This window comes from Xenopus laevis, chromosome 4L, assembly GCF_017654675.1.
Source record: "Xenopus laevis strain J_2021 chromosome 4L, Xenopus_laevis_v10.1, whole genome shotgun sequence".
NCBI lineage: Eukaryota > Metazoa > Chordata > Amphibia > Anura > Pipidae > Xenopus > Xenopus laevis.
In genome coordinates this window covers 32,218,307-32,245,168 of record NC_054377.1, presented here as the reverse complement: position 1 = coordinate 32,245,168, position 26,862 = coordinate 32,218,307, and the positions used below count along the sequence as shown (strand labels likewise).

The 26,862-nt window shown below is 35.8% G+C and overlaps 1 protein-coding gene across 17 annotated transcripts in view; it reads right to left on the bottom strand.

Moving 5' to 3' along the window:
• Positions 1 to 26,862, bottom strand: part of LOC108713967 (neurexin-2-beta) — a 404,763-nt gene that overhangs the window by 91,864 nt on the left and 286,037 nt on the right. For 2 of the 17 annotated variants that reach the window (XM_018257733.2, XM_041590069.1), the window contains exon 1: positions 16,763 to 17,711. The exons of 13 other annotated variants lie outside the window; for them this stretch is intronic. In XM_018257733.2, the coding sequence (XP_018113222.1) occupies positions 16,763 to 16,952 (190 nt within the window). In that variant the 5' untranslated portion in view covers positions 16,953 to 17,711. Of the gene's footprint in view, positions 1 to 16,762; positions 17,714 to 26,862 lie in introns of those variants that run through there. 2 more of the 17 variants (XM_018257734.2, XM_018257735.2) reach the window with 2 other exon arrangements.

Sequence of the window (26,862 nt, the reverse complement as noted above, 5' to 3'; positions counted from 1 at the left end):
ATTTGCCATTGCATACATCAATGGGCATAATCCAATACAGTTATTAGAGCAAATTCAGGTGGTAAATAATTTTTGATGTTAAAAATGGTTTAGAAAAAAACCAGCTCTCAAGAGTCAAGAGAGTCAAGAGTGAGTTTATTGTCACTCTATCCATATACGTTTTGTACAGTACACAGTGAAACAAAACAACGTTACACTAGGAACATGGTGCTACACAACACAACATAGATGTACCGATGAACAGAAGAACAGACAAGTGCAAAAATATGCAACTCCTGCAGGTCAGCACAGTGCAGGGACAGGACAATACAGTGCACACTCAGCAGATGTAAAATGTTAAGTAAATAATGCTAAACGTCAGACACGATGGGTGTATCATTGTGACAGTAGCAAGAACATGATAAAACACATGACAAAGTGCAGATGTGCTCATAGGGAACAACTGTATCCAATGTCTATTCATCCATACAATGGTGTACAGTGGCTTTGTAACGTTGTGGTATATATAGTAAGGTCAGATGGAGTGTGTGTGTGTGTAAGAGAGATCTGTCAAGTCCCTGAGTATTCAGGAGCCTTATGGCTTGGGGGAAGAAACTGTTACACAGTCTGGTAGTGAGGGCCCTAATGCTTCGGTACCTTTTTCCAGATGGCAGGAGTGTGAACAGTGTGTGTGAGGGGTGTGTTGGATCAGCCACAATGCTGGTGGCTTTATGGATGCAGCGAGTGGTGTAAATGTAAGAAAGGAAAGGAAGAGAGACACCTATGATCTTCTCTGCTGTCTTCACTATCCTCTGTAGGGTCTTGCGCTCCATGACAGTGCAGTTCCCAGTCCAGACAGTGATACAGCTGCTCAGGATGCTCTCGATAGCACCTCTGTAGAAGGTTTTGAGTATGGATGGTTGTGGAACCAGGTGAGGTTCTCCGGCAGGTGGAAACCAAGGAATTTGGTGCTTTTGACGATCTCCACAAGACTTCCTAGAGTCAACAATCATCTCCTTTTTTTTGTCTACATTGAGAGACAGGTTGTTGGTTCTGCACCAGTCTGTTAACCGCTGCACCTCCTCACTATATGGTGACTCGTCCTTATTGCTGATGAGACCCACCACAGTCGTGTCATCAGCGAATTTTATGATGTGATATGTGCGGTGCATGGCTGCACAGTCATGCGTCAGCTGAGTGAACAGTAGAGGACTAAGCACACAACCTTGAGGGGCTCCGGTGCTCAGTGTGGTGGTTCTGGAGATGATATTTCCAATCCTGACTGACTGAGGTCTGTCGGTTAATCCAGAACCCAACTGCAGAGGGAGGTGTTCAGTCCAAGTAGGCTCAGCTTTTCTATCAGATGCTGAGGAATGATAGTGTTGAATGCTTAACTGTGAACAGCATTCAAACGTAGGTGTCTTTTTTGTCCAGATGAGAGAGGGCCAGATGGAGGGTGGTGACTATTGCATCGTCTGTTGAGCAATTTTAACGGTATGCGAACTGTAGGGGGTCCAGTGCTGGTGGCAGCAGGGTTTTGATGTGTTTCTTGACAAGCTTCTCAAAACACATCATGATGATGGGGGTGAGTACCACAGGACAGTAGTCATTGAGGCAGGACACTGATGACTTCTTCGGCACATGGACAATGGTGGTGGTTTTGAAGCACTTCGGGACAGTGGAGGTGTTCAGGGAGATGTTAAAGATGTCAGTGAAAACATCTGCCAGCTGATCTGCACATTCTCTTAGCACTCTTCCAGGGATATTGTCTGGTCCTGCAGACTTCCGTGGGTTTACTCTTTACAGAGTCATCCTCAGGTCAGCCACCGTCAGACGCAGTGCCTGGTCACTAGGCAGAGTGATGGTCTCCCTCATTTCTGTGTTGTTCTGTGCTTCAAACCGTGGATATAAGTAATTCAGCGCATCTGCAATGGAGGCGTCACTGTCACAGGCAGATGGTGTTGACCTGTAGTTTGTGATAGCCTGGATGCCCTGCCACATGTGCCGTGCGTCGTCATTCTCCTGGAAGAAGCTGTGTGTTCTCTGAGTGTATGCGCGCTTAGCTACTTCGTCACCTTCCCTGAAAGCAGAGTCTTGAGCCCTCAGTAACACACGTACCTCTCCAATGAACCACGGCTTCTGGTTGAGGCATGTAGTGATGCACTTGGAGACAGTGACATCATCAATGCACATGGAGACAGTGACATCATCAATGCACTTGGAGACAGTGACATCATCAATGCACTTTGTTTTTTTACAGGGCTTTTTTATGAACTGACACCTTTTTATGCCTGAATTTTAGTTTACCATGGTATATTGTAATCATTTTATATTAAGCTCCAAACAGGTATGAGACCAGTTATCCAGAATGCTTGGAACATGGGGTTTTCCGAATAATCAATCTTTCCATAATTTGGAAATGTAAATTAAAAGGGTTATTTATCAAACTCTGATTACAAAAATCACGAAAAATTTAAAATTTTTTGACCAAAAAATATATCTGATTTTATCGGAATTTATTATACCCCGAGGCTGAACTAAAAGTCCAAATCCGAAAATTTGCCTTCTCTAAGCTGTCGGGGTCCTGTAAAAGTCAATGGCAAAGGTCCCATTTCAATATCATGGTCAGCTCTGAGTTTTGGCCAAAAATCAGATTTGTTTAGAATTTTGGTGCCAAAAGTCAGATTTTGACAGGAAAATCAGACTTTTTGGCAGGAAAATTTGAGTTTTGGCGGGAAAATACCTTTTTTCCGATTTTTTGCCCAAACCGATTTTAGCCAGCTTTTTTTTTTGATGATAAATAAGGTCCAATCGGCAATTCGGAGTTGGTTGGACTTTTTTAATAGAAATAATGAGATAAATTCGGACTTGATAACTTAATGTAAACATTAGATAAACTAGAAAAACTCTGGAGCATGCACTGAATGAAGGCAAACTTCCACCAGGCAATAAGTTGGTAATCACAAGGGGATTACCAGCACTAACGTCTAATAGTGTTCTCCGTGCCTGGGTGCAATGTCCAAAAATCAAAACGTAGCAGAGAAGAAGGGTCCGCACACACAGGACTTAAAAATCAGTAAATGGTGCTTTATTCAAGTGAAGGGAGACCTGACGTTTCGGTCAGCAATCTGACCTTTATCCAAAAAAAATAAAAATAATATATATATATATATATATATATATATATATATATATATATATACTTTCCAATGAGTATCCGCACTCCAAAGCTGCTGTAAATGGAGGGGTGCACGGTAATTTTGTATGTATCAATTATCTTCAGACCAGCACTCCCTTTAAAAACGTAGTAATTTATTGTTGCATAGTATCAAATACCCAACGTTTCGGTCCACATCCTTGAAATAGGTCCAAATGTGGACCGAAACGTTGGGTATTTGATACTATGCAACAATAAATTACTACGTTTTTAAAGGGAGTGCTGGTCTGAAGATAATTGATATATATATATATATATATATATACCCCAATGGTATTGATTATTATTTTGAAACTTGGGTCACATAAGAGGTGTAAGTGTTTATCTATTACCCACAAACTAATTTTACGTCACTAAAAAACAATGAATGAGGCTGAGAAAATGTTTGACAAATCTTTCTGAAGAATCATCACCACTATCAACACAATCAACCACTAGCACCCAGATTATTAGAAGCAAATATCAACCTTAATTGTTAAGTTAACATAGCATGATTTCCGATGGGTTATTTAAACAAGGGTAATTAGTTAAGGAATGTTAACAAGAAGAATATTGAATGCTGGCTGTTGACTTTCTCTGGGGAGTGAGCTTGTAAAGTCCATTAAACAGTGCCATTTGGTCACTGTGAATACAAGATATTAAAAATACAAGATAAGAGGAATAAAAAGATTTTCAATGCATTGCACATATTAAAGACATTAACTGTAGGTATAACTGAGGTGTAATTCAGGTTATATTATTGCTTGATGGATTAAGCCTTAGGACACACTAGCAGGTTGCACTAAAATCCTTTTAACTGAGTTCTTAGGTTGGTGGACATAATGGATTATTCAGCTTTAAATGTTAAACGCAGTCTTCGTTCTGGACAGCAAGTTGCTTTTCAGTTTGTTTTATTTAACTGTAATTAGATGACATCTACTAACTGGATTAAGTATTAAGCATATTAAACCTGCCACTGTGGTTATATCAGTTTCCCCAGTGGAAATTACCATAGAATATAATACTCCCCACTGTCATCTGACCAGCAAAAGCTTAATTGATGGGGTAAAAAAGACTACATTTTTCCCTGATGGGCGAATTTGCGCCGTTTCGCTTCGCCGAAAAATATGCGAATTTCGCGAAACGGCTAAAAATTTGCGAAACGGCGCCGGCGTCTCGTTTTTGACGCCGGCACCCATTTTTTCTACGCCGGTGCCCGTTTTTGACACTGGCGCCCGTTTTTGACGCCGGCGAATTTTTTCCGCGAATTTTCTCGGGCGTTTCGCGAATTTATTCGCTGGCGGTGAATCGCGCAAATTCGCTGCGAATTCGCCCATCACTATTCATTGCCACATACGGTAGGGAAATGAAGGGTCAAAGGAATGACAATGTAATCAGAAGTAAGTATGGAGGACAACATAGTCAATTATAAACAAACAACAGAAAATAATTTTCACTTAAGTTTTTGTGGTTTTGGAGGGGGTTTTTTTGCCTTCCTTTTGATCAACTAGCAGTTACTTTAAGGGGTTTTACTTTTAGTTAAATTTTACTATGAAGTTGAGAATGATATTCTGAGACAATTTGCATTTGATTTGGATTTTTTATTATTTGTGGTTTTTGAGTCATTTAGCTTTTTATTCAGTAGCTCTCCAGTTTACAGTTTCAGCAATATGGTTGTTAGGATCCAAATTACCCTAGCAACCATGCATTGATTTGAATAACAGACTGGACTATGAATAGGAGATGGCCTGAATAGGAGTAATAAAAGAGAATTTGTTTTTTAGATGGGGTCGGTGACCCACATTTGAAAGTTGAAAAAGAGTCAGAAAAAGACAAATAATTAAAAAACTATAAAATATAATTCATTATGCCCAATTAAAAAGTTGCTTAGAATTGGCCATTCTGCAACATACTAAAAGTTAATTTAAAGGTGAACCACCCCTTTAATAAACAGAAAGATCTATGCCAGAATAAGAAAGGAATTCCCCCCTTTCCCTGCATTTTTCCAGATCAATAATGCTTAGGTCTTTTTTTTAGAGTTTGCCACTATATTTATTATTTTACAATGATATCTGATGAAACTACTGAAATGGTGGGTCTGTGTTATGGACTTTACTGTATCATTATAAGTAGGATTTTTTGTTGAAATAAGTGTTTCTAACCACATGTACATTGCCTAATTTACCATAATGCTAATTGAATCATCTTTTCATCATCATCATCCTGATTTATTTATATAGCACCAGCAAGTTATGCAGAGCTTTATATTAATTTATAACAAATAGAGGTCTTACAATAATTCACAAACAAGGGTTACAGAATAAAAATAATGGATATGAATGTTTGTTCAGTTTATAGCTGTTAATACTGAACATCTTTTCAATCTTAAAAATGTAATTACAAAATGTAATTGTTGGTGCTTTTTGTGTGTTATATGCTACAAGGGAAGCACTTAATCCAGTTAAAGCCTTAGTAAAGGCAAATGAGATGTATATTCACTGGTAAGAGCAGCACTTTTAAGGGTTTAGAAAACTCAAGCTAATCACGTCAGATCCAGAGTGACGATAATCAAGAAATTAATTGCTCATCTGCTGTTTATTTGTCCATTCAACTACAAATTCAGTCCTTTTCTCATGGGCATTCTTGTTCTTCTTCTAAGCTTAAATGAAAAAAAAATGCTAATACAAACATATAAAATGATATTATAGCACTCTTTCTTAACCTTGGGTTTCCAAATCCTCCAGGACTAAAAGTTCAATAATCCTCCAACATAGAATCAATGGTCAGATCATGCTGGAAGCTGTAATTCTGCAACATCTAGGCACCCACAGTTTAAAAAAAGATATTAAAGCGACATTCTTAGCACAGAACCATTTGTCAGTTTTATGTGCATGATGTAAATGCTTTTGAAAACCATTCCATTCTTCTCTTTCCGCTCTAGTTTCATCAGCGTGGGAAGCATAAAATGCATCCTTACTAATTATATCGACAGAGAGATTGATAAAATTATGTGTGTAGAAGGGGAATATAATACTGGCAGAGATATTTTATACATTGTATTTTGGTACACACAATTTATTTGTGCATATTACAGGGCTTACTGGACAATCAGAAATTAGGAAAAAAAATCTTTCCATAGCTGAGTGCAGCCTTTGATGCTCTATCTATCTATCTATCTATCTATCTATCTATCTATCTATCTATCTATCTATCTATCTATCTATCTATCTATCTATCTATCTATCTATCTATCTATCTATCTAAAGTATCTATCTATCTATCTATCTATCTATCTATCTATCTATCTATCTATCTATCTATCTATCTATCTATCTATCTATCTATCTATCTATCTATCTACAGTATCTATCAATCAACATTGACATTGCAAGAACCAATATAAAAAAATCATATGCACCGACATATGGAATATGTCATATAATGAATGAATTGAAATTCCAGTATACTACAAGTAGGTTCATACTGTGAGAGGGAAAGAGAAAGCAAGACATCTTCATCCTTCAATTAGTCCACGTGTTAGGTGACCTTCACGGTACTACCTCTGGGACTCTGTTACACCCATATGCTCTCACATAATGGCTTTCCTTTCTCTAGTTCCTCAGATGGGTGTATATTTCTTCTTCCATAAATATCTTTCCTCCTTTGTACACAACTACACATCTATTATCCATCCCCTATATCAGGGCAGATTTACAATCTCAAGACACCAGTCAAAACACCATTCGATAAAGTGTTTCTGCCTACTCGCGCTTGTCTGTATTTGGGTCATGTAACAACAGACTGTATGTGCTTGCTTTGCAGAATAGGATGCATAGCACAGTGCAATTTGGAAAAAAGCCACCCTATACATTACTCCTGCTGCATGTTGTTTCATGGTTGATTTTCCATGTTGTGTCAATAGTTGCCCCTACCTCAGCAATTGAAATGGCACCAGATTTACTAAAAGGGCCACAGGTTTTTGCAGCCATATTTATGAATCCAGTGCAAGTTGAACACTTATATATTTATCCCTGCAATATCCCTACTAACTCAATTTAAATTTGACATGTTCTCACTCATTCTCATATTCTCACTCATTATTCCTAACCTACAATTTCTACATCTCTCTTCCTCTTGTCCCTAGGCCATACTATTTGCTTCCCTTGTTTTTTCCTGTTCATTATTCCCTTTTTTCTCTCCCCTATTTGCTGTTATTACATATTTATTGGATGTAACCTTCACAGACTAGTACCCAATTAAAAATGATCTTTGATCAGTAAACTGCAGGCAGGATAATTAAAATTGCTAATTGGTTGCTCTGTGTTTCTGCAAAGATACCAATTTGCCTGCTGTTGTGTAGTCAGCTACACGTTTTTATCCAAAATTCTAAAATGGAGAGTGATATTGGGAATTGATATTAGGAAATGATAAATAGGGACTGGCCTGCAGTGGAGTGTGTTGCAATGAGCATACAAGGCCCAGTAATTGTTTCCTGCCTAGGGGCTTATAGTAACAACAAGGCTTTCTGCAGGGAAGCAGTCCACAACAATCAATCATTATTTAATGTTGCCCAATCAGTCAACATATTTAGTAATCTGCTCTGAAAAATTCAATTTCGCAATTATGTCATCAGTATGACATTTCACTCTGTTGTCACATATGAGCCCCTTTCTGGTAGTGCATAGCAAGCTTTTATGTCAGTTTTTATTACTCATTACTAATAGAGGGTCATTTATCAACATTCACATTTTAGTGATTTTATAGGTTTTTAAAACCACGATTAAACTCTATTAAAAGATTTGAATATAAAAAGTGCAAACGAAAAAAATGCTGAACAATGCACTAAAAAAATCCAAAAAAACCTCGGAAAAATTCGAGTTTTTTGGAAACCTACTGTATAAGTCACAATGAATAATAAAAGTCCAATAGGATCATTTCACATTGAGTTCTATACTCAACTGCTTTTACTCTTTTTACTTGCTTTTACTCTTTTTACTTGCTGAAGTTTTGTATTAGAGTTTTTCATGGGTTTTACACTTATACATTGCTAATTTTTTGAGTTTTAGAGGAATAAAAAAATGTAATTAAAAAATTGATTTATTAAAAAGTAGAAATTTGTATGTTAGTAAATAGGCCCCTTAATGTCTACATTAATGGTATGATAATACAGCATATGTAGTAATCTATAATAAATTGTCCATGTAGCCAGTACTTGAAGTCCATGGTGTTTGGATAGAAAGCATCAACGTATGTGTCTGTGTATACACAGGTGTAGAATGAAAGTAATTCACCTACAAATTAACTTTTAGTATCCAAATATCATAAACAGTGATATTTTGAGATCATTTACAATGTATATTTATTCTTTATTATTTGTGGTTTTGGAAATATTTAGCTTTTTGTTCATCAGCTCTCCAATTTGGAATGTACCGTAAGCTGTTATCTGGTTGCTAGGGTCCCTAGCAGTAATTCGAAGGAGAGACTTACAATAACAATAAAATTGTAGCCTCACAAGAGCAATAGTTTTTGACTGCCGGGGTCAGTGACCCCCATTTTTATGATGGAAAGAAACAGAAGAAGAAAGCACAAACTATGAATAATAAAAAACTGAAGACCAATTGAAAAGCTGTTTGTAATAGGCCATTCTTTAATATACTAAAACTTAACTCAAAAGTGAATAACCCCATTAAAATGATTTGTACGAGCTTTAAAGGTGGTTAAATGGGCTGGTAGACCAGCTTGTGAATATGTTTTTAAAGTGAGGTATGCAATTAATCATTTCACTCCAGCTTTCTAACTCTACAGATTCTACAATCTTTTTATGCACACTCCAGTAGCTTGTACCTTATACTCTCATATATTCTGGGTACCATGAGCAATGAAATTACTCTTTTAGGGGGCTTGTAAATAGAATTGACTCAATATTGCATTTGCATTAGTATGGTCTATTAGAAAAAAAAATGCCACTGTATTAAAGGTGATCTAGGTGGCACACTCTGTACAGTTTGGAAGATTCATGGCCTATAAGAATACCAGATCTAATCTAGTGTGAAAAATAACAGAAACCTATCCTAGCTAACATCCCTAGCTTAAACTGGTATATATTTAATAAGCTTCCTGCTTGGAACCCTAAACACTGTCAACATGATGCTATAAGGCTTACATATTTTTAGCAATGTTTTTATAATGGTTCTTTAACCAGCGTGCCCCAAAATGAAAGCTGTCAGATATATATATATATATATATATATACCCCACAAGCATTTCTGTAATGGACAAAAGAATTTGCTAATTCCCTGAAAGTGATTAATGCCTATATTTATAGATGTTGTGTAGATTACTGATATATAGCCCTCACTGTGCTTATGGTAATTAATGCTATGGGAAATTGCCTTATTTACGTTGACCATTTTTAACAGTGGGTTGATATACCATACAGTATGTGTTTCATGATATATGACCTGCAGATTTATGTACCGGTATCTAACACTTCCTAATCATGATTTGCTTAATAAATCTTTCACATCGTGCAGCGACAATTGTATTTTGCGCTTGAGAAATGAATCCTGTTTATGAGGTTTAGCAGAAAATCCTGCTGTTTTCAGTTAATTATACAGTAGTTAGTGACTTTAGATATTTTATACAACACCCTCATTTTAGTCTTAACAAATACTGGCATGTTTGTGAGGGTAATTATTTTCTTCTTTATATTTCTCTTTATAATGTGCATACAATCATACAAGCATTAATCATATACCAATTGTGCTTGATAAGAAATTGTTTTAAGGGGCCCCATTTATTTAACCTCAATTTTTTTCTGGTTTAGGTTTTTAGGGGAAAACTATAATTTTTTGTGTAAAAATAAAAACTGAAATTTTAGGGAATATTTAAAGCTGCTAAAAATCTGAATCCAAAAATACTCCATCTCACAACCTGTCGAGGACATATTGAAGTAAATTGCGGATGTCCCTGAAGTTGTTTCTTGACATTATTATCTGAGCTGGATAATCTGATAAAAGGCCAAATTAAATTCAGCAAGAAAAAGTTATCTCATGGAAAAACTCATGGACGATATATAAATTTGTAAATTATATTTTGGAGTGTAAATTAAGAAAATGTCTAAACAAAATCTATTTCTTGGGTTCTGCAACCTTGAATGGCTGTTTTGCTACAACTCATATTACAAGTATGGGATCCAATATCCAGAAACCCATTATGAAGAAAGCTCAAAATTATGGGAGGCTCTCTCCCATAGACTCCATGATAATTAAATAATTCCAATTTTTAAAGATAATTTTCTTTTTCTCTGTAATACTAAAACAGTACCTTGTACTTGATCCCAACTAAGATATAATTAATCATTATTGAAGGCAAAACAAGTTTATAATACAATCCTATAATGTTTAAATTATTTTTTGCAGAATTAAGGTATGGACTTTCAAATTACGGAACAATCCCTTATCCAGAACACCCCAGGTCCCGAGGATAACAAGCACGATACCTGTATGCCTGTCTTTTAAAAAAAGTGCCTATGTAGGCATGCTTTCCTTGTTTTTATATTACTGAGTTTCTTTATATTACTGAGTTTCTGGTTTTAGTAACCCTTGCTTCAGTTTTGTTCAGAAAAGCAATATTTTAAATCATTGTCCATATTTTCTTGCTTCCATGAATGACCACTCAAATACATTATGGTGGCTTCAGTTTAGGCAGCTTGGAGTGTACTTGCTACCCCACTGATGTATCTGCTTTCAACTACAGCAACATAATAAAACATCCACTTTCTGAAAGTACATTCTGCAGTAAATTTAAATACAGCTGTCAAGTCTTTATCCAGCCTACAATATTTGTTGTAAGAAGTGTTTTATGAATTTTCCATTTTCCATTTATAAAATAATGCACTAGTAAAAACTGATAAAACCTTTAAATCTGTTATTCTTTTCTGGAAACCAATAAAAGAAGTTGTCTGTACATCATAATCAGTTTACATGAGCTTTATGATATGGTCTGAAAACTGGTTTGGTAAATATCTTCCCCTGCTCAATGTGGATTCCAACCTGTACATAAACATGTAATGCTGCCAACTATTCATATTCAGCTACATTTTTCTGTTTTAATTCTCCTAGATTTATTCACTTCTTTCTTTATGGTTGATAAACTTCTTTCTTCTTTAACTGTTTTTTGGATACTGTAAAAAAATACAATTCTATGCAACTTTCCAATATGCATAAATTAAATAATAATAATGGTTTTATAATTATTTGTAAAAATATTTCCTACTGAAAGCAATATTTGTATATCCCTTTCTGATCTCTGGTTCTGACAGAAGTCCTCTCTAGTTCTTTTAATCAGCTTTATTCAGCTGGATTGTTTCAGGAGTCAGAGCCAGTGCTGATTCTTTAAACATTGTATTATATTGCTTTTAATAGTAACTACATTTTCAAATAACTTGAAGAACATACAAATATTTTATTAATGTATGTTGGTAAAGTTGCTTATAACTACTATTTCTTTACTAGGCAAAACCAGTTCTTGAGTGGAGGAACCCTTGCAATTTGGTTATTTTCAGGTCATTTAATTTACTCTAATCACAATTACTTTTGCCCGGTGCAAACAACCATTCAGCCTTTAGTTGAGTTCTGCTCTATGTCCTTTGCAATATATATTATTTTCTGAGAGATACTATTTAGTCATTTAGGGGCAGATTTGTTAAATTAATTTGAATTCAAATTTCTGGATTTTATTTTGGTGGCAAAATTTGAATTCTCCATCTGAATGTATATTCGAATGTGAGATTTATCACACACACGACCATGGAAACAGTTTTAATTTGAATATTCGCCACCTAAAACCTGCAGAGTTAATTTACAAGTCAATGGCAGAGGTTCTTTGAACTATATGAATTTATTAATTGGCTTCTTGACATTCACGTTTTTCTAATTTAAATCAAATTTTAGGTTTGGGACTATTCAATCGAATATTAGACATTCACATTTTTTCTTAAATAACCTCCCATTCAAGTTGTGAGTATAGTCTACTTTATCTGATTAAAAAAAAATTGTAGCGAGGTTTTCAAGTTTTTTTGACAATTGATAATGATGAGTAGAACACGATTTTTCTATATTTGAAGGTTTTTTTTTTCACCTTGAATGATCAACATTCACTTTTTTTAAAAAACAAGTGCACATTTGAGTTTGGTGAGTTTTCAATTCAGATTTTGATAAGCAGAACTCCCAGTGTCTAGTGTGTATACAGAGAATACATAGGAATGAAAAGAAAGTGGGTGAGTTTTTCTGTTGTAAACTCTAATCTCACATTTTGATAAATATGCCCCTAACAGCACGGTAACTTCATGTAAAATACTTTGCATTCGGCAATCTTAAGTCATCATGAAAAAATGCGGAAGAATGCATTTTAGTAAAGGCATTTTCATGAGATTTCTTGCCCACGGCCCCCATTACTATACATGTGTACATGTTACAACTGGGTAACTACAATGATACTTTTTCCCCACCCTCTCACATGTCAACACTCTATATTCTAAAATCATGAACATTATTACGTCTCACTGTGGGAAAAAACACTGCCTTTCATTTTCATATATATATTGGCCTACATTCAGCAGCTAGTTTTGTTACTCTGTGTATAAAAGCTCAATGGTCTACTGGTCTACTAATCAAATAAAGGCTTCCAGTCAAACAACACATTCATTGCTTTTCCAAGTGCTATGTCCAGTAGCTCTTTGTGATATTTAATAATTTATATCCTTTAATGCAATAGTTGTTTCCTGTATTCCTCACTCCAGTGCCCTGGCAGTTCTTTGGAAAACAATCCCATAGCCATTTTTAAATCCAACTTCATCATTCTCACTGACCTAAAAGTCTGGATGATACCAGCCATTATATAAGTGCATCAGTCTAACTTTTGCTATTTTGCTAATTATAATAGTTTGGTGATAATTATTCTGACATGAAATGCCCTCTCTAAAGCTAAACAAAACAGTGAGTGCCAGGTGTCAACAGAGAGGTCCTCTTGTTTGTTTGTTTGTTGCTTGCCCATTGCTAGGTCTTTTACATCACTAGGCTCTTTAGTTGTATCTTTCTACTCTCCTGAACTAGGTAGATACAAAACAGCATTCATGTGATCATAGCAAGGCAGCCATGGCCCTCACACCTTCCACCTCATATTTGTAGACAAACTGAGCATTAATGAGGGGCAAAATCTTTTTATAGAGGATCTATCCGAGTTTCTCTACCCTTAACATAAAGATATAATGACTAACAAAACCTAGGTCCTAAGACTTTCAGACAATTACTACTATCCTCAACCCTTTTGTAAGCCAATATGATACGTTTTTAACATAAGAAGTCTTATATGTGTGGTGCACATCTAATTAACATTTGTAACATTTGGAATAGCTGCACTTGTTCATCTTGATAATGTCATCTAGAAATATTATTTGAATATCTTAATTTTCCAGGGAAATGTCTTTCATGATGCAGCACATGTGTAAGTTGAGTCTGCCACATCCACTGGTTTAAACCACCTAGGGTCTTCTACTGCATTCTGTCTTTACATATATATGTGTGTCTATATTCATGCAAAAATAGGAAGTACCATGGGAAGAAGTCCAATTAGACCACAAGTGGTGACTCCAAAATGCCACATTCTTTCAAATCTTTTTGTTCTTTAAAAAAAAAAACAACAAAAATAAATTAAAAATAAATGCATTTACATTTTTGTTTATCATGTGAAAATGTATTCTTCTTATTCTACTTTTGATAAAATCTTCTTTCCTTTTTTTTTTAAATTGTGAAGGACTAATGGATTAAGAGCCCATTTATATTTAACCTGTTAATCGCCAGGGTGTTTGTTATCTTGTTGGTAACAAAACCTTGATTTGAAGAGCACTTCATAAACCCTTAATTGTTTGAATGGCCTCAACCAATAAGTATCCAATTAAAGAATCAAGAATGTTCACAGTGTAAATGTCAACTGCCAACTCCAACAGGAGAACCAGCAATGTGTGAGAGCACTGCTTTATGAAACTTATTTCATAGAATGAACATACTTGCTTGCATAAAATTTACAGATTTTTAAGACCCACTCTCTACACTACAAATAACTATTTGATTAGATTGAAATTAGTTTATGATGTCTTATAAAGGATGTTCTGAATATTGTACTCTTATTTATTATTCTCGGGTTAAATATAATTTATGAAAACAACTTAATACAGGACTATTTACGGATGCAAGTGCAAGTTTGGTTGTGCTAAACACAAATGCATATTGATGCTTTTCATTTAAATACCTGTGTCCAAGCACTTTCTTTACACTTCCACATTCTTATGCTGGGTTCCCTTTTTCTTCATGAAGACTTGTGCCTACTGACTCCCTAAATGTGGTGGTTATTCTAGGGTTCCACAGGAGACTGATGTGAGACTGATCACAGAGAAAAATCAAATGCTAATTCTGTTTTACTTCACACACTGGTGGCAGTGACAGAATCCCATGGAATACAGCTGTGATGGAATTCTGTGAAAAAGAGTTGCATTGTACCTTGCATGAGTATAATCATTAAAGATGGGATGGTTAGTTTTTATTTCAGCTTTTCCTTCCACTGTTTTGGTAAAATCAACTATTAATGTGAAACTATTTTTGGCTACTTTGGCCATCTAATTGGCTACTTCGACCTTGGACTTTGAATCAAACTATTCAAACTAAAAATCGACCAAACAGTGACAGCCCAATGTTAGCTTGCCTCCAGTTCCTGCTTCAGCAACCTGCCAGCTGCCTATTTTTATTGTTGCACATACCTGCTCTCCCCTTTGATGATGTTGGTGATGGGGGGGCTAGCTAGGTCATGAGTTTATAAGTAATGATGGCTTTCTGGGTCAGTTTGGGTCTGGGTTGGGAGAGAGCAGGTTAGGGTTGAGTGTGTACCAGCTTTTTGTAGACTCCTCTCACTAAAGCCAAAGTAATTCTTATTTTACTCTTTATTAGGGTGGTGCAACACAGAGGTAGACACTATCTATTTTAGACGTAGCCTTTAATAACCATGTCCTGTAATTACCACCAAGATAAAATGGGTGTCAAGTCTGGCCTATTATCTATGGAATGCCTCTAGCCTACTCTGGAGTTGCCAACCACAATGGCAGGTGGTTTCCCATACATTCTTTGATTGGCATAGAAAGCTTAGCAATCAGGTGACCAGAATACATACAGTTATGTCTTTATGTTTATTTAAATAAAATATGCATGAAAGGGAATAGTACAACAGACAAAGACAAAATCACTCGTAAGCATATAATTCATAAAGCAAACACGAGGACATCCCTGTTTGAAAAGAGCATCGAATCAGTATATGTGGTGCAAATGTATTGCATTAGTAATCTAGCATGTGTGCAAAATACTCATGAATACCCATAGCATCAGTTCTAAAAACCTTTGATCAGATCTCACTACAGTGCATAATTTCTGTAAATATTCATAGCACAATGGTTTGATAAATTAGTAGCACAGGTTTTACCTATTCATATGCATATTTCTGTGAAAGAATAAAGATTTAACAACCTATGCATTCAAGGGCACACTTTATACTTGAATGGGTTCATATCAATGATCCCCATTTTGAGTTGCCATTTGATGATTGGTGTGGAGGACATCCAGAAAGAGTATGTAAATACCATGTACCATAGTAAATACTATTTTGTAAATACTCCAGACCTCTCCAGGTCCTCATGAAATAAATATGCTGTATAATCAATTTATGGGCAACAGCAGCCCTCTGCCAAAACGCCAAAATCAATACCCATTTTTCTTAATACATTTACTTCAAAGGAAATTATAGCATTTTGTAGAACCCCTTTATAGACACAGTGTGTATTTAAAATATTAATGATGCCTTTCCTTCTGAGACCTATAATTTGTTTATTACACTATTCTTGGTCTATACAGGGAACTTCTGCATATACATTTTGCCTGCCTTGTAGATTTGAATTCTATTTTGTAAAATTCTCTCATTATCTATAACTGATTTGCTTTCTTCCATTTCTCTAAAGCAACTCACATATTAGACCAATACATTCATGTCTATTGTTATAATTATAATATTTTTTTTGTTGCAATTATCACCTAGATAGAAAGATTTTAGATTTGCAATGACAAAATCATACACCACACACACCACATATTATGGAATGCAGAGCCTTAATAAAACAGTCACAACAGAAATTAAAATGATTTTTCAACCATTCTATAAATATCAGTGCATGTGACAACCTTCCCAGGGTAAATTCAGATATACCCACCAAGAGACAATTCCAAAATGCAAAACAGCACACTAATGTAAATCTGAAGCTCTGCATATGAATCCAGCCATCTTAAAATCATCCTGTTAAATTTACCTTCAACCTCAAGCATCAGAATCCACTTGTCATTATAACCCCCCCGGGTGATCTAACAGGATAAGGGTTTTCCTCAAAGAGCAGACCATTATAATTGCAATATAAAATTCAGAAAGCAGTATTTACATTGCATATTTAGAATGCAAGGGGCTTGTTTAGGATTTGCTTCATGCCATACTCACCATGCCCCCCTCTGGTTAAGAACGGGGTCCTGTTAATGGCGATGGGAACTGTCCCATGCTTGTTATGGAAATGGTGCACATGGTGAGTGGTGCTGAGACTGGACGATACCCGTGCTGTATCCGATACCCTCGCCAATGTTAGGAGGCCGAGGGGTAGAAGGGTCCGAGCCCAGTGGCCAAGACTGGCCATGACCCCCAGGGGGCTGTCCACTGCTCCTCTGGGGGCCAGGGAAAGGGAAAATCAAAAGCTTCTCCTTTCCTAAATCAGCATGTCATGCAAGCCCCCATTTCATGTCTTATGCTATATCTCCCTTTGATACCCAAATGGAAAGGGAGAATTTGTCTGTCTGGCCAGGTATTGATGTGGGGTTACATTTGTTAGCTTCAGCCCCCTCCAGCATCCATTGATCCCCAAAAATCCGGATCAATAAAATGTACCAGTAATTGATAATGCAGATGCAAAAATCAAACCTTGAAAACCAGGGGGTTCCCCCCCCACAAAATTCCAAAAAATCAGTCTGTCTATACCCTTTTTCTCAAAATCAGAAATAAAAAAATATCAGATGCAAGGAATTAAATGGATGCCCTGCATTATTTCAGAAAGGCTTTACTGTAGATAAATCTCATCCAAAGAATCTGTGGAGAATTAAACATCATGGACAGCGCAAGAGAGAAATGGAGGAGGAAAGGAGGATTGTAGCATAGAGGGAAAAAACACATTCACCACACATATATTCCGTTTCAGATGCTCCTGTGTCTCCAGAGAGGGTCTTTTCATAGTCTTCAACCCCATCCAAAAAAAGAGACTGCTCTTACATCCCCAAATTTCCGTTCATCAGAGCACAAATCAAAATAAAAGAGGATAAAAATGAGATAAGAATAATCAACAGCAGTGGAAAGAGAGAGAACAGCCTGTGTGTGCTGCAGAGGGAAAGAGGAAAGAGGGAGGGAGGAGGAAGAGGGGGAGGGGTGAGAGATGAGAAGAGGGAGAAGGTGGGGGAGAGAGAGAGAGAGAGTAGCATAGATAGTAAGTATTGAGAGAAAATGCAAGACAGAAGAAGGGATATATATGAAGACTGAAAAATACAGAAAACAAAGACAGACAGACCGTGGGGTGAATAAAACTGCAGTAATGCTTGAGATATGTTTGAATTGACATAAAAAGACTGAAAATGAGTGAGGGGGAGTCACGGGGCAGACAGGAGGAGACACTAACCCAAACAGAGTGGGAGATGTTCAGGAGGACGAATAGAGAGAAAAAGACAGAGCCTTGAATAGAAGGGAAGGGGGAGGGGATTAAAAGATATATAGAAGTGAGCAGAGAATGACACAGGTGATGCACATGCACTGAGCATCTTAGGGCACATTTTTAAAAGGAAAGAAATTAACTTTAAGCATTACAGATTGGTTTGAGTTATAAAGAAAAATGTACACATAGTAAAGGAAAATTAGACAATGTGTCTGTGGGATGGGACAAGGTGGTACAACTCAATAAATGATTCTAAAAATACAAAAAGCTGGAAAGATAAGAAATAATGTCAGCAGAACAAGGGGGGGTGAAACATTCAATTTAAGAAGGCAGAAACAGCTACACTGTACAGATAATGGTAGCTGATACAGGGGGTCATGTGCTAATATGAGAGAGGATTAAAAAAACATAGAAAGTAATATTATTAGCAGAAGCACTGACATTCAAGAAGATAATAGAGGTTATAGACAAAATTATTGTCTACGGAAAAAAGAAAAATACAGAAATACAGAAATGTAAATGTCCTACAATGCAGTCCTGTTGTAACTGAGCATGTTGTAGCCCCATAACAAGCACCTGTTTGCACCTGTGCCTCCTGATTTCACTGGCAAAACTATTTGCTGCCTTATGACCTGTGCTCATATTATTAATATGATTCATACTATTTGCATGTGAAAATGTGCAGATTTGGAGTATTTCAGTAATACGGCAAATGGGGAATGTAGGTTATGATGAATTCATTCTAAATTTCTTCTGACTCTCACACAGTTTCCTCTCACTTGGTAAATGCTGAATAATTCAGCGGGATATTTTTTTTAAAAGAGGGGGATTTATCACCTCTTTGATCAATCAACTTGATACCCTGCTCTAGCATCAAACTAGATATGGATTCCTCCCACACAAGCCACCCTATATATGCTTTGGATTTTTAAAGAAAAAGGACTGCGGAAGGAAGGATAAAAGATAAAACGAACTCTGGAAAAGGTAAAATAAATGTATAGTAGGAGATGCAAGGTAACAGTGCTAGATACATATCATAAACCTAAACTTGGATAAGAACATACTAAAGGATATCCAAATCATAGTCAAATAAAATCAAGCTAAATTGAATGATGATGGGAATTATAGAGCCCCTAGAACATGTACTGAAGGAATACAAATAAATAAAGTGAAGCTAAAAAAACATGTCAACAGTAAGGACAGAAAAAGATGACTAATTTAAAAATACTAAATGGATGGAATTGGCACATTTCTGTCTTGGTAACTGGGCACAGTATTTGTATGCAGGTTAAATTTAAAATTTCCAAATAAAAGATACTCCATTCACCCCATACAGACAGTCAAAACAATGCATATAGAGGAATACAGTATTTATCAAAGAGTTAAACTAGAGCTCACCACAGTCTGTCACAGTAGTGAAATTCTTACATTTTCTATGAATTTCTATGGGATTTTTGGGAGCAAATTTAGTAATGAATGAAAGAGTTCACCATTTGACAAATACTCTCATAGAAAAGAAATTCTTATTTCGTGGAAGAGGTGGGCATGTACAAATTCTTTAAAATTCTTTGAAGTTCCCTTCCTTCCCCCCCACCTGAAGTGTAAATGCAAATATATAATTAGGTTTGATTGCTCCTTATGGAACCTTAATTTCCATCTCATATCTGGGGGTTCGGAGCAGAGGCTACTGGCCATTAAGCCAAACCGTTTTCTCACTATTCTACTGCCATTAACATATACATCCTAACACCAAGGGTAAAGTATAGCTTGAAGATACCTGTTTAATAATACCCATTAAGGTCTCCCACTGCTGCCACCAAATACCTGTGTAATTATTTCATTTCAAAATATACTTATTAGACTATAGGTCCAACCTACAAAGTAAAATGCCACCTTTCTGTAGATTAAATGGTAAATGTTTTCCCATTGGCAGGAGATGTTGTCAGACTCTAACAACTGTTTGACATTCATTGTGAAGTAGGGGGAGATATGATAGGACTAGTATATTTTTAAATATATGGTTATTTGAGGCCATACTCAAATAATTATAACTTATTTTACACAAGCATTCTGTTATCTTCTCTTACTGGATATTCAGGTTTCATATATTAATATATTTTTTAAGTTCGGTGCATCCCCTTACTCTTAGCAAAGCCCCCTTTTCTCTCTTATTGATACATCAGTGACAATCTTCCCATTTAGCACTGCAGTAGATGTTAATGAGCCGTTGAGATAAGACTAATTAATTGTCTTATGGGACATAGGCTCAAACCTTGAGAGTGTGTCTAGACTTCCTGCCACAACACAAAGGGGTTTCTATTGTTTATTTGAAAGGAAGCAGAAATAGTCACATGAACAGCAAGGGGGTTATTTACTAAACTCCGAATGCAAAAATCATGAAAATTCTTAATTTTTTTTATAAAATAGGACTTTTAAAAATCCACAAATTTTTTGGAAATGATTAAACCTCAAGGATGGAAAAGTCTGAATCTGAAAATTTGGCATCTCAGACCTGTCCAGGTTGCATATAAGTCAATGGGAGAAGTCCCAATGATTTTTTGATGTGCGCTGGGTTGCGTGCAATACTCCCAAATTTTTGGGTGGAAATTCAGAAAAAATCGTGAAAATCGGATGGAAAAATCCCCAAAAAATTTGAAAATCTGACTTTTTTTTCCCGCAAAGCAAATTATCGGTAAAATATAATAATAAATAAGCGTAAAAAACCAGAGCGTATGAGTATGTAGCAGAAAATATTGAGATAAATTTGGTCTTTGATAACTAACCCCCCAAGACATGGATTCCTACATGCAGCATGAACATTGCACATAACATTTCAAACAAAAAAATATTTTTTCTAGTAATAATGGTAACACAATGTTACACATAGTTCTTCAGGCAGAACTGATTATATTTTTATTATAATGACAGTAACCCCTTTTTCAGCATTTCCAACATGCTTCTTCATTGTTATTTATATTTTAATGTAGAAATTCTACCCCAATTATCATATCCTGCAAGCATGAGACCTACCACAATATCCTAAAGTTACACATTGTTTGGGCTGATTCAAATTCTTAGTTCCAGAATACATGTTGGGGCTTTATTCAGAGAGTTGGTGCAGAAGCCTCTGAAGTCTTACTATAGATTTAAAGGGGATATGCCTGAAACGCACTTCTATTAATACTTACTGACCTGTTGTACTTAATTGGATAAACATTACCATTTACTTAAATATTCTAGATAAGTAAAGTTTGTGATGTATAGTATTTTTAACTCAAATTCAGTGCTGAACTTTAGTATGTCTTCAGTATTGAAGTGGCCGTTCAAAACAAATTCTCTGCAGTATTAGTGTTTAATTACTCTTCCAGACAGAGCTTTACCTGTACAACTCTACTAGAAGATAACTTATCTCTTCTTCTAAAGCCCTTATGAACATTACTTAACCTTCCTCTTGCCACAGTAATGCATGGCAGCACATAACCATTTGATTCAGAGACCTTAAGATTATCACAAAAAAACCCTCATGTGAAGATTTCCTTTAGAGCAACAGTTAACCAATCTTCTTCACTGCTTCTGAGTATTTTGCAATATCACATATAAATTATAGCAAGGGCACCTACAGAAATGTTAGTCAGTTCCTTATACACTTGACAGTGTGTGGCGTGGACTTAAGATTTTAATTCCACTGGAGCAGGGAATGATTGGAATGATGTGTAATCTTTGTAAGGCACTGCGGAATATGTTAGCGCTATATAAAGTCAATTAAAGGGGCGGTTCACCTGATGCTTCTATTCAGGCCCTCTCCTATTAATATTCCAGTCTCTTATTCAAATCAATGCATGGTTGCTTGGGTAATTTGGACCCTAGTTACCATATTGGTTAAGAGCTGCTGAATAAAGAGCTTAATAACTCAAAAACCACAAATAATAAAAAATGAAAACCAATTGCAAATTGTCTCAGAATATCACTCTCTACATCATACTAAAAGTTAATTTAAAAATGAACAACCCTTTAATAAAATGCATATTTTGAACCTGGCACTGCATGCAGTCAAATACAGTAACTACTTATTAGCACTTACTATTATAACAGTATTAGCAAAATTTAATGATACTGCAAGCAGTCTATACTTTGCCAGTCTTATACTTTCTATTCACTGTTTGCAGTTGTAGTAGTTACCTCTTCTCCAACCATTGCTTCATATCCCACAATGTCTTGCACCCTTTTATTAACCTGCTTTTTCTTAGATCTGTTAATCGCATGGCATTGTGGAAATGAAGGATGAAAACCAAATACTAATATCAGTTTCGGCATTAGTCAGAGCAAACAGTGGAGAGAATAGTTAAAAAAAAAAAATGCAGGTAGGCATTTTTTAATTGATACCCCATTTATCTCCTGTCACACATACACATTGCCAAATGAGTGGCTGTCTCCCCGATATGCCCACATTGAGGTGGACGATATCGGACTGATCTGATCGTGGGCCCTATGGCCCAACGATCGGATCAGAATGGATACTATATGAGTGGTTGGATTCGACAGGATTTTTTACTCTGCCCGATCGTCATCTGACCGACTTTCAGCCAGATATCAATTGGGAAAGCCCGTCGGAGGGCCCTACACACGGGCCGATAAGCTGCCGACTCGGTCTGCCGGCAGCTTTTATCGTCCCGTGTATGGGGGCCTTACGTTTTATGAAATACACATCCTTTTTAGCGGCATATAATCTGTCACTAGGTTGCAGTTAAATTACTCTTACTTGAAACCTATGAAGCATTCCCTACCCTTACTAATGATTCAATACAGTGTCTTCTTTTCTAGCTTTTATTTTTTTCTTATATTCTAATCACAGTATTGTGGTTTCTGTATTGTGCATTATGTACAAAATCACTTCTGAATGCAGTGTTTTATATATATATTTACACTGTATATAGGGAGATTGAGTTGCATGCTAATATAAAGCCCTTGAAACAAGCAGACCAAAAAATTTAGCATAAAAGCCACTCCATTCCCCTTTTCATTGGCATTCTTCAGGGGTTCCCTATCCTATATCCCAAGAGTTCCAAGGAATTTCTGATCTATAGACAGGCAGAGGACCAAAGCTAGTAGTATCTAGTAGAAATAAATGTAAAGCAACTGGACTTTTTAAATGTTTCGGCACTCATACAAGCAGCCACTCTGAAGTGTAGTGAAAAGTTTTCAAGAAAATGCAAAGTTCAGTTGCTTTAGACTTATTTCTACTAGATACTATATAGCATGACCTTGAGGAATGAAAATCTTCATAGACATCAAAACAAGCAGCAAACAAATGTATTCAGGATCAGGCCAAGGCCAAACAATCAAAGGAAATGCTTCAGCAGGATCCAAGGACTCAGAAAGCAGCTTGAAAAAGGATGCACACCAATGGTGCTCTTAAATATGGATATTGGTTCCAATAGAATGGCCATGCCAAGATGGCAACTGCATCGGAATTAGACAAACACGAGCATGGAAAAACACAGGTGCAAGGTCAACACAAAGTGCTCAACCTTCACACAATAACAAAGCACTTACAAGCATGCATACATACATACACACAACCATGTAAGCTAGAGGTGAGAGGCATGATTCACTGTGGACATCTATCATTTAGGTCCACAAGTGCAGTGTGAAACCTGCGCTTTTCCCTGCTGTGAGGTACTTGTGTACAAATGTGTTGTGCCTACTGCAGTACTGCAGTTGTGCAGTAGGCACAACACATTTGTACCAGGCAAAATGCTCTAATGTCACAATGGCATTAAAATTCTGGGGACAAATGCTGCATCATGGGAAAATACATGGGGATTGAGCTCCAAATTGCAATTTGCTCACTGTGTCTAGGTAAGTGAATGCGCCCTGTAATTTTTTAAATTATATGCTATATTCCCTTAATAACTACATAGGTTTGCTATTATGTAGATATGTAGACATGTTGCAAAAATCATGCTACATGCAGTGTTATATGTACCAGACTTTAAGGCCAGCAAATCTTGCCCAATGTTCCCTCTAACCTGTGCGCTTGTGCAAGTGCACACAGATTTTAAGGCTAGCGCACACTACAAATCGTGGTGTGCACAAAGAATTTTGAAATTTCGCATTTATTCTAACCTGCGCACAAAAAATATTTATTTTGTGCACATAGCTGACAAAGAATTAAAGAGAACATTGATCTTATTCTACTTTTTTCATGCACATTATAAATATTATATTAATTAAGTAAACCATTATTTTAATAAAATAAAGAAAAACCTACATTTATATTCAATTCTAAGTACAGATATGGGACCTGTTATCCAGAATGCTCGGGACCTGGGGTCTTCCGGATAACGGATCTTTCCATAATTTGGGTCTTCATGCCTTAAGTCTACTAGAAATTCATTTAAACATGAAATAAACCCAATAGGTTGGTTTTGCTTCCAATAAGGATTAATTATATCTTAGTTGGGATCAAGTACAAGCTACTGTTGTATTATTACAGAGAAAAAGGAAATCATTTTTAAAAATTTGGATTATTTGGATAAAATGTAGTCTATGGGAGCCATTCCGTAATTCCGGATAAGGGATCCTATACCTGTATTATTTTCTAATTTTATGCTTTTTTTCTCTTTTCACTCATATTTGAGAAAAGAATTCAAAATCAAAATCAGCAAAATCAGTGATATTGTTTAGAAATTATGTTTATGTCAATTGCATGTTTTATTACTAAAACTCGATTTTGTTTCTGGTTAAGGGTTTTCGAGGGGAAAACTTGAATTTTTATTAAAGATTTATTAAACCCCGAAGCTCCTAAATGTCTGAATCCAAAATTCCGTCATCTCAAACCTGCGAAGGTCAGGTAGAAGTCAAAGGCCTTTTACAATTTGAAGATATTGTGATCTGTGTTGGGTTTCGTCTGATAATCTGAAAAATTTGGGGTTTTAAGGCGATAACACAATAAAGTCTAGTTATTCAGGTGTCAAATCTAAAAAATTTGAATGTTTTGAGTTTTCGCTAGACTTTATCAAGTTTTTTCCCTGCACCAATTTTTTGTTTTATTGTTAAATAAGTTAAAATCATGGATAGCAGTTTGTTTTAGCTTGGTTTTAATAAAAAGATGACATAAATTTGAGTTTTAGTAAATAACCCCTAAAGGGTATATTGCTGTGATGTTACACAGGATCCTCTGTCTCTTATAACAGGCCAGATAAAACACACTTAAGATCAACTGTATTTTGTAATGTAAGAGGTAAGCCACGCATGTGGCAGAAAACATACAAAATAGAGCTGTGTCTACAGAGCAAATTGCTAAGGTCTCAAGTCACATATAAACACAACACTGCATGACTTCCTGCAGCACAGCATGTCCACCTTGTAAGATATAGTAGTTCATCACCATCCACAGTTAGTAATCTGAAGCAGTGGAACAAGGAGATGAGCACTCAGCACAAGGAAAATACATTTGAAATTCCTATGCATGTTTGCAAGCAATCTGGTAAGATTGATATTTCAACCTCATTTTGGCAAGATTTTGAAGAGCAAACATGTATTATCTTTTCTTTTATTTCTTCTGTGTCAATGACTTGGGGCACCATCACTTTATTTGACATATAGATATACATTTGTTTCTGAAAAATGTTGGATGCACAAAAAGCTGAATTGACTTAACCATTTTAATAAACAGTACCGCATACTGTATCCAATATTCTTTTGCAATATGCTTAGTTCTGAATTTAGTATACTCAAGATGCAATGCAGAACACACTTACAGTAGTCAATATATTGACACTGCAGAACAATAAGCCAGACACAGGAAAGAATCTGATTTATACACATACTATTTATTAGATATACCATGACATACACTTGAAACAGAATGTGGAAGGCCATTTGTAACTGCAGTTGTTTCATCTTTTAAACATACATACTGTAACTCTCTATGTAATTCACTGGACAAGGCTCATTTACAGCCACAATTTCAGTATGCAAATTGCAAAGTTGGATGCAAATTTCTGTTTTTACCCATACAGCAGTGCATTTAACCACAATTCTAGCATAATTGGGGCCGTATGTGGTGTTGCGCTCATCATTCACACAACACTCTGCCTGATGGAGTTTACAATCGTATAAGGGCATCATTTTAGGTAAACTGATCCATTTTCATTGATTTATTCAAATTACCCGCACAGATATTTAGTGACATTACTGTATACTCGTGAATAGATACTGGTGTCTTGAAATGATTTAATGAACTAATTGCATCCCATTTCTATTTATATCATGAGACATTAGTGGGGTTATTTACTAAAACTCAAATTTATCTCATATTTTTTATTAAACCAAGCTCAACCAAGCTCCTATTCACAATTTTATCTTATTCATCAATAAAATAGTGAAAAAGTAGTGCTGGGAAAAAAATTGATAAATTGGAGCAAAAAACCTAATTGTACACAATGCTAGAAAAAAAAAAATAATTTTAGGAAATAACCCCCTAGGAATTCCAATCTGCAGTATTTGTTTTTTTAAATGTATGGTTTTATATGTATAAGTTTTGTGGCGTGGGATTACTTTTTGCTACCTTGTTGTTGGGTAGGTGTTAAGTGTATAATTAATATTTTTTCAGATGCTAATGAATTTAATAATTGTGGAATGAGCACATCTTTTTTTAATAAAAATTCTGGAGTGCATATTTGGTGGCTATTTGGTTTCTATTATTTTTTATACCATTCACCTCCCCACAAAACTAAAACTAAAATGTAAAAAAAAATGTAATAGATCTGGTTAATTGACCTTTGGGGAAGTGACCTGTAGATTATATCGGGGGTGTGCTAGAATATATAATTAAAAGATCTGGATA